At 43.1% G+C, this 13733-nt stretch overlaps 1 protein-coding gene across 1 annotated transcript; it reads right to left on the bottom strand.

Annotated features, from left to right (window-relative positions):
• Nucleotides 1–895: 895 nt before the first annotated feature.
• Nucleotides 896–13348, bottom strand: si:ch211-161h7.4 (uncharacterized). The gene is made up of 18 exons (XM_052065813.1): nt 13068–13348; nt 12898–12941; nt 12754–12821; nt 12065–12177; nt 11772–11838; nt 11532–11706; nt 10812–10949; nt 8602–8971; nt 8177–8234; nt 7943–8111; nt 6295–6692; nt 4760–5188; nt 3337–3817; nt 3201–3253; nt 2375–2533; nt 2129–2286; nt 1943–2033; nt 896–1242 (listed from the first exon to the last, which is right to left on the bottom strand). The coding sequence occupies exons 1-18, from the start codon at nt 13092–13094 to the stop codon at nt 1160–1162; spliced, it is 3081 nt and encodes a 1026-aa protein (XP_051921773.1). The 5' UTR covers nt 13095–13348; the 3' UTR covers nt 896–1159.
• Nucleotides 13349–13733: the final 385 nt, after the last annotated feature.

Genomic DNA, 13733 nt, shown 5'->3' with positions numbered 1-13733 from the left:
AATGCCTTACTATACATGGTCGTTTTTTTCGTCTAAACACACCTTTCTATACATGGTCGTTTTTTTTTTGTTGGTGAAAACGCCTTACTATACATGGTCGTTTTTTTCGTCTAAACACACCTTTCTATACATGGTGGGGGGTTTTTTTTGGGTGAAAACGCCTTACTATACATGGTCTTTTTTTTTTTGGTGAAAATGCCTTACTCTACATGGTCGTTTTTTTCAGCTAAAAACGCCTTACTATACATGGTCGTTTTTTTCGGCTAAAAACGCCTTACTTTAACATGGTCGTTTTTTTTCGGCCAAAAATGCCCTACTATACATGGTCGTTTTTTTCGTCTAAACACACCTTTCTATACATGGTCGTTTTTTTTTTGTTGGTGAAAACGCCTTACTATACATGGTCATTTTTTTCGGCTAAAAACGCCTTACTATATATACATGGTCGTTTTTCCGCCAAAAATGCCTTACTATACATGGTCGTTTTTTTTAGCTAAAAACGCCTTACTATACATGGTCGTTTTTTTCGTCTAAAGACACCTTTCTATACATGGTGGGGTTTTTTTGGGGGCGAAAACGCCTTACTATACATGGTCGTTTTTTCCGGCTAAAAACACCTTACAAAACGTGGTCGTTTTTTTTGGCTAAAAACGTCTTACTATACATGGTCGTTTTTTTCCCCGCTCAAAACACGCTAAAAACGTGTTTTCTCCGGATACTCTGGTTTCCTCCTACATTTCCCCCCCCAAAAAAGAAAAACATGCATTACCGGTTAATGTACTGCCCTGACTGCCCAGACAGCTGGAATAGGCTCCAGCATGCCCCGTGACCCTTTAGAGTCTAAAGGGTCGTGGATACGTTTAGAGGATAAGGGGGTCAGAAAATGGATCTAAGGTACTTTTTGAAATGAATAGCTGTTTTAATGAAACCTCTTCTGATCTGATCTGGCAACATTGGCCGCAGTAGAGCAGCTTCAAAGGTTGGCGATTTAGACATACTGTACAAGGAAGAAAATTACTTCCAAAACAATCATTGACAAATGGACTTATACAAATTCATTTCATATTTCTGCCAAATAGTGAAAAAAAACACATTAGGCAAAACTGCTGCTCGACGAATAGCGATTAAGAATCCTAAACTGGATGCGGCCGGTCAATGTTCAGTCGGGACTCTCGGTGAGCATTCTGTTAAAGCAGAGGAATGCGGGCTGCTCCGCCAGGTTTTGGATGCTGTAGGCGTGGCCTGTTGGAGCAGAGCAAGAGAGAAGAGAAGATGAAAGAATCATCTAACTTGGGCTGGCAGAAATAGCCCTAGTTTGAAACCCTAACCCTAGTATCATACTCCAATTTGAGATCGGAACCCTAATTTAAAACCCGACTTTAAAACCCTAACCCTAGTTAGGAATCTCACTTTAAAACTCTAGCCCTAGTTTGAAACCCTACTTAGAAACCCTAACCCGAATATGAAACATAGCATGTTTGCATGCATATTTGCACTGAGGATTGAGAGAAAGAAATTTCATCTATGCTGCATGTCATATATATGTAAGTGTATTTGACAATAAAGATGACCTTGACCGTGACACCCTATTCAGAGTTTGAAACCCTACTTTGACACTCTAATTTGTGAAACCCTACTTTATAACCTTAATCCTAGTTTGAAACCTTACTTTGAAACCCTCTCCTGAGTTTGAAACCCTACTCCGAGCTTGAAACCCTAAACCCGATTTTGAAACACTAGTTTGAAACCCTAACTCAAGTTTAAAACACTAAATTGAATACCATACCTTACTTTGAAACCATAAACCCAATTTGAAGCCCTACTTTGAGACCATTACCTAAGTTTGCGACACTTAAAGCCATACTCGATTAAAATTTGCTGTTGACCAGTTGTAATCACTTGTCCAGTCCTGAATAAAAGTAACAAAAGTGACAGTTCTTACCACAAGGCACCATGAAGGAATTGCCCGCATGCACACAAGACTCGACACAGTCTACGTTGACCCTGACGGAGCTCGTTAGCAGAAAAAAAACCTTTAGCACCAACAAAACAACAACAACAAATTAAAACATCATTTTTTATTCATACATTTTCCAATATTTGGAGAGGGGAAAAAAACCATTCTGACCACGGTGGCGCTGTGGTCCACCCAAAGAGGTTTCTTCATGAAGGAGCCCAGCAGCATCTTCCCGTGAGAGAAGTTCCAACAATGCAAGTCCTCCACGATGCCCATGGTGCCGTTTTTGTGGAAGTACCAATCAAACTGGTCGGGGGAAACGGCCGCGTCTGCAGGGATCGGTTGACAAAAAAACGTGCGTTTGGTCAACAAATAAAGACAACATCAAAAATTTTAAAAAGGCCTTTGCAGTCCTACTTTTATGATTTTCTCCTGTGAGTGTGGTGGGGAACAGAAGTTGGAGCCACTCGCTCAGATCGTTCCTGTCCCTGGCCGGCAGGGTGCACGGCTTGAGAGGAGGAGCGCACATGTCGCAAACCGACAGCTCGGCGAGGCGGCGTCTGGTCGACGGAAGGTCTGGAATGAAGAGTTGCCAGTTAACTAAACACCAGATCGTTGGTACCTGTCTGCTGCTGAAATAAACTCAACTCGATAGAGCACTTACTACACGTAACACCTTCCTTTTCTACATCAAGTAAAAATACGGCATATAAAACAAAGACGAGTACAACAATGAATGAATAACATGAAAACAGTAAACACCCCCCCCAAAAAAACGAAATTATTATTATTGTTATCAATGGATTGGATTGAAAAAAATAAAATAAAGTGTTTGAATATAATGATGCTTGATGAATTTCTAAATTGGTGAAGAATCTGAATTCAAGTACATGCATGATGCTGGACAATTTCTTCTGGTTTTCATGTCTTGTCATAGTAAAAGTGGGTCTGTTTTACTGCCTATTCTCCTCTCTCCTCTCCAGCGAAGAGATGCTGGTGACGATGAGCAAATTGGTGATATTGCGGAAAGGATTCGGCATCGATGGACTGGGGCAGGTCCTGAGATGAACCACTTCCCCGGAGGCGTTTGCCCGCATCGCATTCTTTTATGAAATGGATTCTCATTCTGTTGAAACGAACACTGAACGTTGTCACTTCATGTGACCAACATTGCTCACTCACATCCAGTCGTGATCCCTTCTTGAGGTTGAAAAGAAATTATTATTTTTTAATTTGGACTTACCTGCATCATGGTGTGCTTCTAGTTCAATCATGGACACCGGTCCGCTTTGTAATCTGCGCCCCCGTCCCCCGAAAAACAAAAACATGAACACAGGAGACAAAAATCCCACGAATGATCATATGCTCCGTCTTCTTACATTTCTTGTTCAGGACAGGAACCGTCCTCTAGGTTGTCCCGCCGTCCTTCCACAGTGAAAGTTCCCTGCCTGTTGGCAGTCGCGCAGTCGGGAGTGTAGACTCGCACCACGACTTCATGACTCTGAGCGGCGCCTCCGTCGTTGGGTAAGGGCCGGGTGGAGAAAACCTTGGCAGGGGTGTTCACTCTCTCCGCCTGCTCTTCGTCCCGCGTCGTTCGACTGGGCGGCAAAACGACCGCCTGCCGAGGCGATTTTGCCGAAGGTCTGCTTTGTTTGGCTTTGGCTTTCACGCCAAGTTTGGACTTCTTGGGACTCGGAAGCCCCGCCTCCGCGTTCTCTGGCGTGGCCGTGACCTTCCACCATTCACCGGGCAGTCTGCTTCGCCGTTTCTCCGGCAGCTGCTCGAGAGATCCCGTGGTGCTCGGCGGGATGGGCTTGCCGGACACTTTTTTCTGGTACATTCGAAGGAATACTTGATGCTCTGTAAAACACGAGTATGTTGCCATTTGAGTCGCTGGCTATCACTGGTAATGAGCTCTGCTCTTCTTTTTTGAGGGGACCTTTTTTCTTTTCCTCCTCCAGGTGAGTGATGCACAGAGGAGTGAGGGAGAAAGATGAAAGATGCACAGCAAGCACAGATGGCTTTTTTTTTTTGCGCTGTTGATGTGTATTGTCAAACCCTACCTCCAAAAAAAAGTGCCAGCAGCCATATTTCTGTTCTACCAATAGCTCACTTCTGATGGGACACTGTGACTAATTAATACAAACAGAACAAAGTCAACATTTACGTATTTCAATTTAACATGGTACACATTTCTTCTGTACCAAATATTCTACAATATCTTTCAAAATAAACTTGATTGAGTTCACATGCTGCTGTGATACCGCAATATTTTTTGCTCGCAATTATCATACCTAAAGAATTTCAAGTTTATGACTCAGAATGGTGGTCCAGTGGTTAGCCCGTCGACCTCACAGTGCAGAGGTACCGGATTCAATTCCAGCTGCGGCCTCCCCGTGTGGAGTTTGCATGTTCTCCCCGGGCCTGCGTGGGTTTTCTCCGGGTACTCCGGTTTCCTCCCACGTTCCAAAAACATGCATGGCAGGCTGATTCATCACTCTATATTGCTCTTAGGTGTGAGTGTGAGCGCAAATGGTTGTTTGTCTTTACAGTTGCAGGGCACCAGGTTGGCAACTGGTTCAGGGTGTCCCTCGCCTACTGCCCAAAGACAGCTGGGATAGGCTCCAGCACCCCCCCGTGACCCTTGTGAGGATCAAGCGGTTCCGAAAATGAAAGAATAAATGAATGAATGACTCAAAATGAATTTGTCCAGTGTGAATGATTGTTTGTTTCCTGCTGGTAACCTGTCCAAAGACGGCTGGGACAAGCTTCCATTGTTGGCTTTTTGGGTGTGTGTCATACCTGAATGGTGGTTCTGGGGCTGTTCTATGAAGTCCAGGGGACTGGTAAGCTGAGGAGAAGAGTCCCGATCCGGGAATTGCTGTTGCTGCCAAGCTTCTGTTTGTTCTGCTCCATCACCGCTTGGTTCACTGGATCTTTTCCACAGGGCTCTTTTCGCCTTCGACTGAACCTTCTTGGACCTTTTCGAAACCTTCTTGATTGTGCTTTTGAGCAATCTCTTGGGCTTGGCCGGTAACGCAGACGCTTCATTGACCGGTTCTCCGCGGTTAGCTTTGGACTTCTTGACACTGTGCACCTCGCCTCTCACCTCAGGTTGCGCCTCCGTTTGAGGGCAGCCGAGCCACCACTCTCCAGGCGGGTTTCTTTTCCTTTTGCCCACTGTTCGGGCTGCCGAATCCTCAGCGGTGTCGGGTTGCTCCAAGTCGAAATCTGTGTGATGAAAGCTACATTTGTGAAATTTAAAAAATAAGAATTGATGTGCAAAGCATATTTTAGGGAGAAGAGAAGTCAGATGAAATATCAATGTTTAAAGGGAAAAAAATTGATCAAAGGAGTTGACAGGACTGTTAAATGACAGACATAATCAGCTAAGCTGGCCGAAGATTCCGAGAGACTTTCAGGCAACTGTCTAAAACACGATGACGCAAAGGCACTCGCATGTAGAAACACGCACATCCTCCATGGAACCGGAAGCAACACCCCTGCTAGCGTCACCAAATATTAGCATTAGCTAACTGAGTTACATTCTAAAAACAGTCTTTTTTCCTTCATATAAAATTTGGAGGTTGCCACCTGAACCTAATTTCTGGCTTTTTTATTCTTTAATGTCAGAAAAACTGTGAATTTGATATTCTGGATCAGGATAATGTTTTTGATTTCATTATTGTTGTGTTTTGATCAATCAATGTTAGGTGCAATCTACTTTTTTCTTAAAAAATTGACTCCGACATTAAATCATAACAGAAACAAATATTTCTGTCTTAGTCGACTTGTAGTATAAGCAAAGTCAAAATCCCAAAACAAAATGCGAGGAAGCGGCAAAATATAGTAAATAAAATCTATAAAATAAATAACGAGCGCTGCGCACTACCGGAAGTGCAAACAAAAAAAAAAAAAAAACAACTGAACTATGCATTTTTGGTTTTAGGATGGCACTTTTTGATCGTGACTGCCAAATCTTTGGTACATTATGATGTTACACTGTTATTTTTATCCCAATATTAATCATGTTGGATGGATGATTTGACCTTTTGTGAAAAGTGGCTACGCAACAAGCGTTCATATGATGCAGAATTTCTCAGAGAGAGAGAGAAAAAAAGTAGCTCAAAACGAACAATTACACTTTATGCTTTTGGCTTTTCGGAAATGTCTCGTAAAATATTTTGTATCTAATAATCCAGCTGCGTCAACGTGGAACTGTCATACTTCAGTGGGTTATGTTGCGAAAGGACAAGCGATGGTATCTCGCCGCTGTGTTCTGGCAATTTACCGCGACGCCAGTGTGAAAGCGAGAAATGACGAGAAAATGATCTTACCGAAAGGAGAAGCCAGGTCAACTGAAGGCTTGACGCTCTGGGCGTCTGTCAGGCTGCCGGCCGCCACTTTGGTTTGGTTGTCAGCCTTGTTGCGCGGACGCTGTGGGTTCTTTTTGTTGGGGGTATTGCGATGCTTTAGCTGGTTCTTTTTTACTCTCGTGTTCTTTGGAGTTTTTTTCCGGGCCGTCTGCTCTTTGAGCAACTTCTTCTTTGATGGCTCGTTCCGCTGCCAGCTGTCCGTCAGTCCGCCTTTGTCACTGCTGGACTCTTTGCTCTTAAGCTGCTTACTGGTTGATTTCGTAGGAATGGAAACGCAAAAAGACACGTCATCCACGGTCAGGAAATCATCCCCTAAATCAGGAGGGGGAGTGGGCGCTTTAGCCGGTGGCAGGGTCTTCCTGAAATGTCAAAAACAAGCATGGGAGATTTTATTTGTAAGATAAGATAAGATAAGATATCCTTTATTTGTCCGACAATGGACAAATAGGGCTGGACGATTAATTGAAATGTAATTCTTATTTGAATTTTGCCTTGTCTCCATCTTGAAAATATTTTAATCGAATAAAAAAGATAAAGGTGCAGAATGGTGTGGTGCGTGCGTGGAAAGGTTCCCAAAGTTGTGAAAGTAACCCGAATGCACCATGTGTTGCATGATATGATTCTGCTGTCCCTGAGCCGGAGCCTGGAATCGAATCCAGGACGTCTGCACTGTGAGGCGGAAGAGCACTGCTAATCAGTTAAGCACCGTGCCACCCATTTTGAAACCATTACTTTTATAACTTTAGTTGGCTAATAAAAAGCTGGAGTTGATCAACTAAAATCTCACATGGGGACAGTTCATTCATTCATTTTCCGATCCGCTTAATCCTCACAGGGGTCACCCACCTTGTGAGGATTAAACTGAGCCAATCCCAGCCGTCTTTGGGCAGTAGGCGGGGGACACCCTGAACCAGTTGCCAGCCAATTGCTCACAGAGACGAACAACCATCTGCGCTCACACTCACACCTCGGACAATTTTGGGTGTTCAATCAGCCTGCCACGCATGTTCTTGGAATGTGGGAGGAAACCGGGGTACCCGGAGAAAACCCACCCAGGCACGGGGAGAACATGCAAACTCCACACAGGGAGGTCGGAGCTGGAATTGAACCCGGTACCTCTGCACTGTGAGGTTGATGCACTAGCCACTGGACCACCGGGCTGCCTATAGGGACAGTTAGTTGCTTTTTTTTTTTTTTTTTGCCTTAATAAATTAAACTGGCATTGAAAAACTGCATTAGTATTTCCTTGGGTAATCTGTGTGATGTTAAAATTGGTTTGATGAACTGAAACGTTTGTACATGATGAATATGCAAAGAATGCAGAAATCACAAAGGCGGCAAATACGATTTTACAGCACTATACAAGGTCATTTTGTACTTGACAAAAAGAATAGAGCGCTTGATGCAGGGATGAATGGGCAGGGGCTATGTTAATAGTTTTGAGTCGTTGAGTTTTAGTGGTTGAACATTTATACAATTTATTAATCGCGATTTCAAGTTCAGTGAAAATCATCGTGATTATACATTTTCCCATCAATCATCAATCCACCAAGACACTAATATTGCAAGCAGAAGCCAAACACAAACTCCCTTGTCAATCGGTTCTTACTTATCAGTGGCTGGTTTAATCGTTGCCGCATCTTCTTGACAGTCAGAGACGATCGGTGACACCATCTTGTCTTTGTTATTGGTCTTTGTCTGTGCCGAATTCCGACTCACGCTCTCGTCAAGTGGGCTGGAAGTCCTCACAGGTTCGTGGAAAGGAACGTCTAAATGGTCTGAAACAAAGTTGCATTGTGAAACAGAATGCCGAGTGTGCTTCAGAAGTGTGCACGTCACTTACCGATGTCGAGAGCAGCACTTGGCAAGCGTGTCGCTGGATGTAACGGTTCGTTGGGAGACTAAAGATAGAAATGGAAAGGTTGAGTTTAGGCTACGCCTGAACAATGTGGCCTTATAGAGTGTGGAGTTCTTTCCACAAACATTTGATTTGAATGATTTTTAACAATTGGTTAGAGAAAACATATATGAGCTGGGATTTGTTGTATTTCACCTGCTACTAACAAGCATGTGATTTTTCTGAGCATTCACTTTCATCAACTTATACACATAAATAAGACAAATGTATATTTTAGAGACATCTTAAAATATTGAAAAATAATGTCCCTTTTTTTCCAAAACATGTCGATAAATCCTTAATAAAGTCACAATTTCATAAAATAAGGCATCAAACTGCATGTCTGGCCTATGTTTTAAAAATGTCTTCACCTCGGATGAAGGCGTGACGCTCTGGTTGTCTGGTTGTCTGCCGGTCGCCGCTTTGGGTTGATCGTCAGCCTTGTTGCGCGAACGCTGTGGATTGTTTTTGTTGAAAGTCATGCGACGCTTGGCCTCGCTCTTTTTTTCTTTCGTGTTCTTTGGAGTTTTCTGGAGGGTTGTCTGCTCTTTGAGTAGCTTCTTACTCGGCACGTCCATCTCCCGGCCATTGCCACCACTGATGGACTCTTTGTTCTTATTCTGCTTATTAGTCGATTTAGTGGCAATGGAAAAGCAAAAAGGGACGTTGTCATCCACAATCAGGAAATCGTCTTCGAAATCAGGAGGGTGCGTGGGCGCTTTGACCGTTGTCAGGGATTTCCTGAAATTAAAAAAAGAAGCGTGAGAGGTCTTATAATTTGTACCCTCAGCACGTTGGGGTATCTTTGTTAGGGTTCAAAAATTAATAAGTACCGGTAAGTAAATAAATTAAGAGTTCCCAGGTGTCTTGATAAAATGCTTCATGTAAAGTGTCAAAATATCACGGATCAAGATATACAGCACATTACAATTCCACCTTCTTTTTTGAGCTTCACTGAAATCAGCATGTTACCGCTACACCCACATCTACTGCAGGGTGCGACAATGCACAAACGCAAATTCTAAAATTAGAGATGAAAGTGGACTTTCCTGAAAAATAAAATAAAATAAAATAAATATATATATACCGGTATATATATATATCCATCCATCCATCCATCCATCCATCCATCCATCCATCCATCCATCCTCCGAACCGCTTGATCCTCACTAGGGTCGCGGGAGGTGCTGGAGCCTATCCCAGCCGTCTTCGGGCAGTAGGCGGGGGACACCCTGAACTGGTTGCCAGCCAATCGCAGGGCACACAGAGACGAACAACCATCCACGCCCACACTCACACCTAGGGACAATTTAGAGCGTCCAATCAGCCTGCCATGCATGTTTTTGGATTGTGGGAGGAAACCGGAGCACCCGGAGAAAACCCATGCAGGCCCGGAGAGAACATGCAAACTCCACAGTGGGAGGCCGGAGCTGGAATCGAACCCGGTACCTACGCACTGTGAAGCCGACGTCCTAACCACTGGAATCTCAATTCAATCCTTTTCCTCAAGCCATGACCACTTGAACGTGTTCCTAACACTCGTGTCTATTCCACATATGTCAGCTTGCCTGTCTAGCTGTTTGAATATTGCGCTGGGGCCGTACCTGGGCGATCACGCATGAATTAGTTTCCACAAAACGCTATTCAAATTCTCGACATTCAATGAATAATCTGCCTTTTGTGTGCACACAAGCACCCTTTGTGGCTTCCGTTCTCGCCGAAATTTTGAAATCTCCGAGATATGGTGAGGCCATGAGAATGCGAGCGGAGGGGTGTTACTGTTGTAGCGACACCACTCGAGCGAAGCGCGCCTCAGCAGTCGATAGTCCGCTGCGCTCTGCTGTGCGTGCATCAGCGCCAACATGTCCGCACGTGCGCGTCTTTTGGTTTCAACCAATCAGCGCTGACGCAACCAACTTCACAGATCAAAGACGCTTTGATCCACGACAACAGCTAAGCTAGCCGACACGACACGACGCTCGAAGTTGGACGGACATGCTTTTCTGCTAATCTGTGCGTTTCCCTTTTTGTCCAAAAATATATATACATGTATATAGTGTATATATACAGGTGTACATTTTTTTTTTTACTACAACAGCTGTCTTGTCCACGGCATCTTTTATTCGTTCCACTGGAGTTCAGCAAGTGTCTTTATAAAGAGACGAAAATCTCTTTATTGTTACTGGTGTTAGTGCCTCAACATGGCTATGTTCGTGAAAGCAAAACAACGAACGCAAACGCGTGCTCGTTCAATGTTGTCAACTAATATCCAGATTAATTTTAGGCAAAATTTCCTCCATTTTCCGGAGGAAATTTCATGAAAATTTTAAAATCCGGAGGATTTTCATCTCTAGTTGATTCACGGATAAATGACTGAAAACAAATACCCGCCAACCATGATGACAATTTCGTCAAATCATTAAGTAGGCACCACCTATCAGAAACGTAGCACTGTCTTCACTTTTCACATAAATATTTTTTAAACTATAGACGTTGTTACTTGATGTTGACGCTTAAAAAAAGAATTAAAAAGCAATGAGATTCATATTATTTTCCAATGGGAAAGGTCAGTTCAACTCACACTATGGTTTTGGACTGGTTGGAGTCTTGAACCTTCTGCAGGAATGCCCAAATGGGGGTTTTGGTGGAGGAATTTCTGGGAACGCTCTGGTGGTCCTTCTCAGCAGTGGTCACACTTGTCTCCTGTTGTGCTGACTTGCTAATAACAACAAAAAATATCCAACTCAGATAAACAACTTTGCAGCACTAGCACCCACCTCGAGTGTAGCAAGCTGCTTGCTACACAAGAGACCCAAACCCTTATCCTGATGCTGACAGACTAACCACCCATGATGTCACTCACTAGCCCACTCCCCTTAAAACTCAACAACCTTTTTTTTCTGATAAGTACATTAAAATGTATTTGCGATGATGAAATGTTGACATTTTTGTCAACGATTAAAAACGAGATGTAACTATCTGCCAGACACAAGATCCAATCAGAATTAGTTTTCTTAGCAAAGGCGAGAGTATTTGATCAGAGAATCAATCAGAAATGAAATAACTTATTTTGAAATGAGGATTCAGCGGTAAGTTTGTTCAACTATTGTTCAATTTACTGTAAAAAGAAGTTTTGTATTTTAAAAAAGTGCCTGCAATAGCTCAATGTTATTATTTACTAAATATGACAACTTTAATGTTGGTAGGCCTACTGATTTCAGCAAGAATTATGGAAGTAGAGGCACATGATTTGAGTTCGCAGGCTACATAAAATGATGTGGCAGGAAGAATCGCTTCTTACTTATCAGTGGCCGGCTTAATTGTTGCCGCATCTTTTTTTTCTTCACAGTCAGAGACGATCGGTGACAGCATCTTGCCGTTGTTGTTGGTCTTTGTCTGTGCCAAATTGCCACCCCTGCTCACCTCTAGTGGGCTGGAAGTATTCACAGGTTCTTGGAAAGGAACGTCTGAATGGTCTGAAACAAAGTTGCATTGTGAAACAAAATGCCGAATATGCTTCAGAAGTGTGCACACCTCTTACCGATATTTAGTTCAGGACTTAATACAGGCGTACATCTCACAGGATGTAATGGGTCTTCTTTGGCAGACTAAAGATTCAAAAGGAAACATGTTTAGTTTAGTTTAATGTTGGCCTGGGCGATATGACCTGAACAAATCCCCCCTCCCCCCCAACTATTTCTAGCAGCTAGTGAGCAGACGAGCATTTGTGCAGCAACTCGTTGCCAATTTTCTTTTGTCTGCAGCGGGACTATCCCTGTGATACTCCAAAACTCAAATCCTTCACAGACGAAGTCCTGCATGTTTTACTTGTACCTTTGCAGATGTTGCCTTTACATCCAGTGGTGTAGCACGTCCCACAGCCTGGATTTCCTCACTATCCGAGTCCGAGAGTTGGAGAAGTGACGGGAGTACGCAAAAGGGAGAGTCTGTGAAGAACAAATGTATGCACAAATGTCAATGGTAAATAGTGATAGGTGGACCGATCTAAATGTTGCTAATACTGGGTTTTCTCTGGGTATCCCAGTTTCCTCCCACATTCCAAAAACATGCGTGGTAGATTAATTGAACACTCTAAATTGTCCATAGGTGGGAATGGTTGTCTCAATATAACCAACCAGTTCAGGGTTATCCCACTTGCTGCCCCATGGCAGCTGGGATAGGCTCCATCATGCCTGCGACCACCAGGCGTGTGTGTGTGTACTAATTGATTTAGACAATTAAATAAATATATTTTTAAAATCATACTAATTTAACATAAAATTCTAATAATTTAAATACAAATAATACAATTTAAAATGGGATTTAATTATTTTACTGCCAACAGGGACAGTTTTATTAAAAGAATGACACTTTGCAAGACAACACAAGTCTTAATGTTGTAAGCTAAATTGATGGTGGTGGTGGTGGTGGTGGGGCGGGGGGTGATGGGGACTAATACGAATATGGCACACGGCAAGCAATATGTGAACTAAAAAACAAACAAACAAATTGAGAAAACTTACCCAGGTCATCAAACATCCTGTCGACGTGTCCCTTGGACACCGTGCCTCTCGATTCATCTTTCAGTGCGCTGTGCAGCAGATTTAGCACATTGAGTTGAAAGCATTAATAAAAAATGCGTAAATTGTATAAACTATCAAACATACCTCTGCATGGTGGTCTTATAGCAGAGCTTCCTCTTTGGTCTCCTCTGCAGACAGACATGTATTGTACGTTATGTTATTACATACTTTTACTATAACATACTTTCACTTTTCGGGGGTTAAAGCAAGGTACACACGAGTCTGATATATACTCTATTTGTTAACTCACTTACTTTATATCGATTGGCTGATTCCTCCATTTCTTGGAGTCACTCTTAGTTAGAAACATTAACCAGCTAGCTACCAGTTATCTCGCGTTAAAAGGACGATCTAGGAATCAGCACATACGTTTTATCGTCAGGTCTTACAAATAACCTCAAGTAGAAGGGCTTGTTTTTTCTCTGTGAAATTTTTTTTTTCAAAGAGTGAAGCATAAAGACAGCGGTAGACGTTACGACAACAACACAAATGGCGCCATGCTGTTTTCAAAACAATACCGCGCAGGCGCGCATTTACTCAAAGGGTATTTTCGGCAAACGGGGTACGTTTTAGTTCATTGCAGACCCCTACTGGTTACGCAACGAACAGCAAGAAGAACAGCGTCAGAAGTGACCAACGCGCCTGCGTGGCGGCCATGTTGGCAGGGGCGTCGTTCTCTTCATGGAAATTGAAATTTAGGCGTAATTTGCTCATTTTTCAACGGATTTTCATGAGGTTTACATTTTGTCAGTACTAAAACGTGTGCTATCAACACAGAACACTTCTTCTTCTCCTTTCGGCTTTCAGGGGTTGCCACAGCGAGTCATTAATTCCCATCCACCCCTGTTTTCTGCATTTGTGATCCTGCCCATCCTTGTCACTCCTAAGTATCAACACAAAACACAAAACCCAAACACGGC

The sequence above is a fragment of the Hippocampus zosterae genome, chromosome 5 (genome assembly GCF_025434085.1).
Source record: "Hippocampus zosterae strain Florida chromosome 5, ASM2543408v3, whole genome shotgun sequence".
NCBI lineage: Eukaryota > Metazoa > Chordata > Actinopteri > Syngnathiformes > Syngnathidae > Hippocampus > Hippocampus zosterae.
Note: the sequence above shows the minus strand (reverse complement) of the source record. Positions and strands in the feature narration are given on the sequence as shown.

Coding starts and splice junctions, on each gene's coding strand:
- si:ch211-161h7.4 (XM_052065813.1), bottom strand. CDS start 13,094: ATGGAGGAATCAGCCAATCGATATAAA. Junction 12,178..12,753: donor CAGGATGTTTGATGACCTGG/GTAAGTTTTCTC, acceptor TGTTCTTCACAG/ACTCTCCCTTTTGCGTACTC. Junction 3,254..3,336: donor TCCTGTCCTGAACAAGAAAT/GTAAGAAGACGG, acceptor ACGGGGGCGCAG/ATTACAAAGCGGACCGGTGT.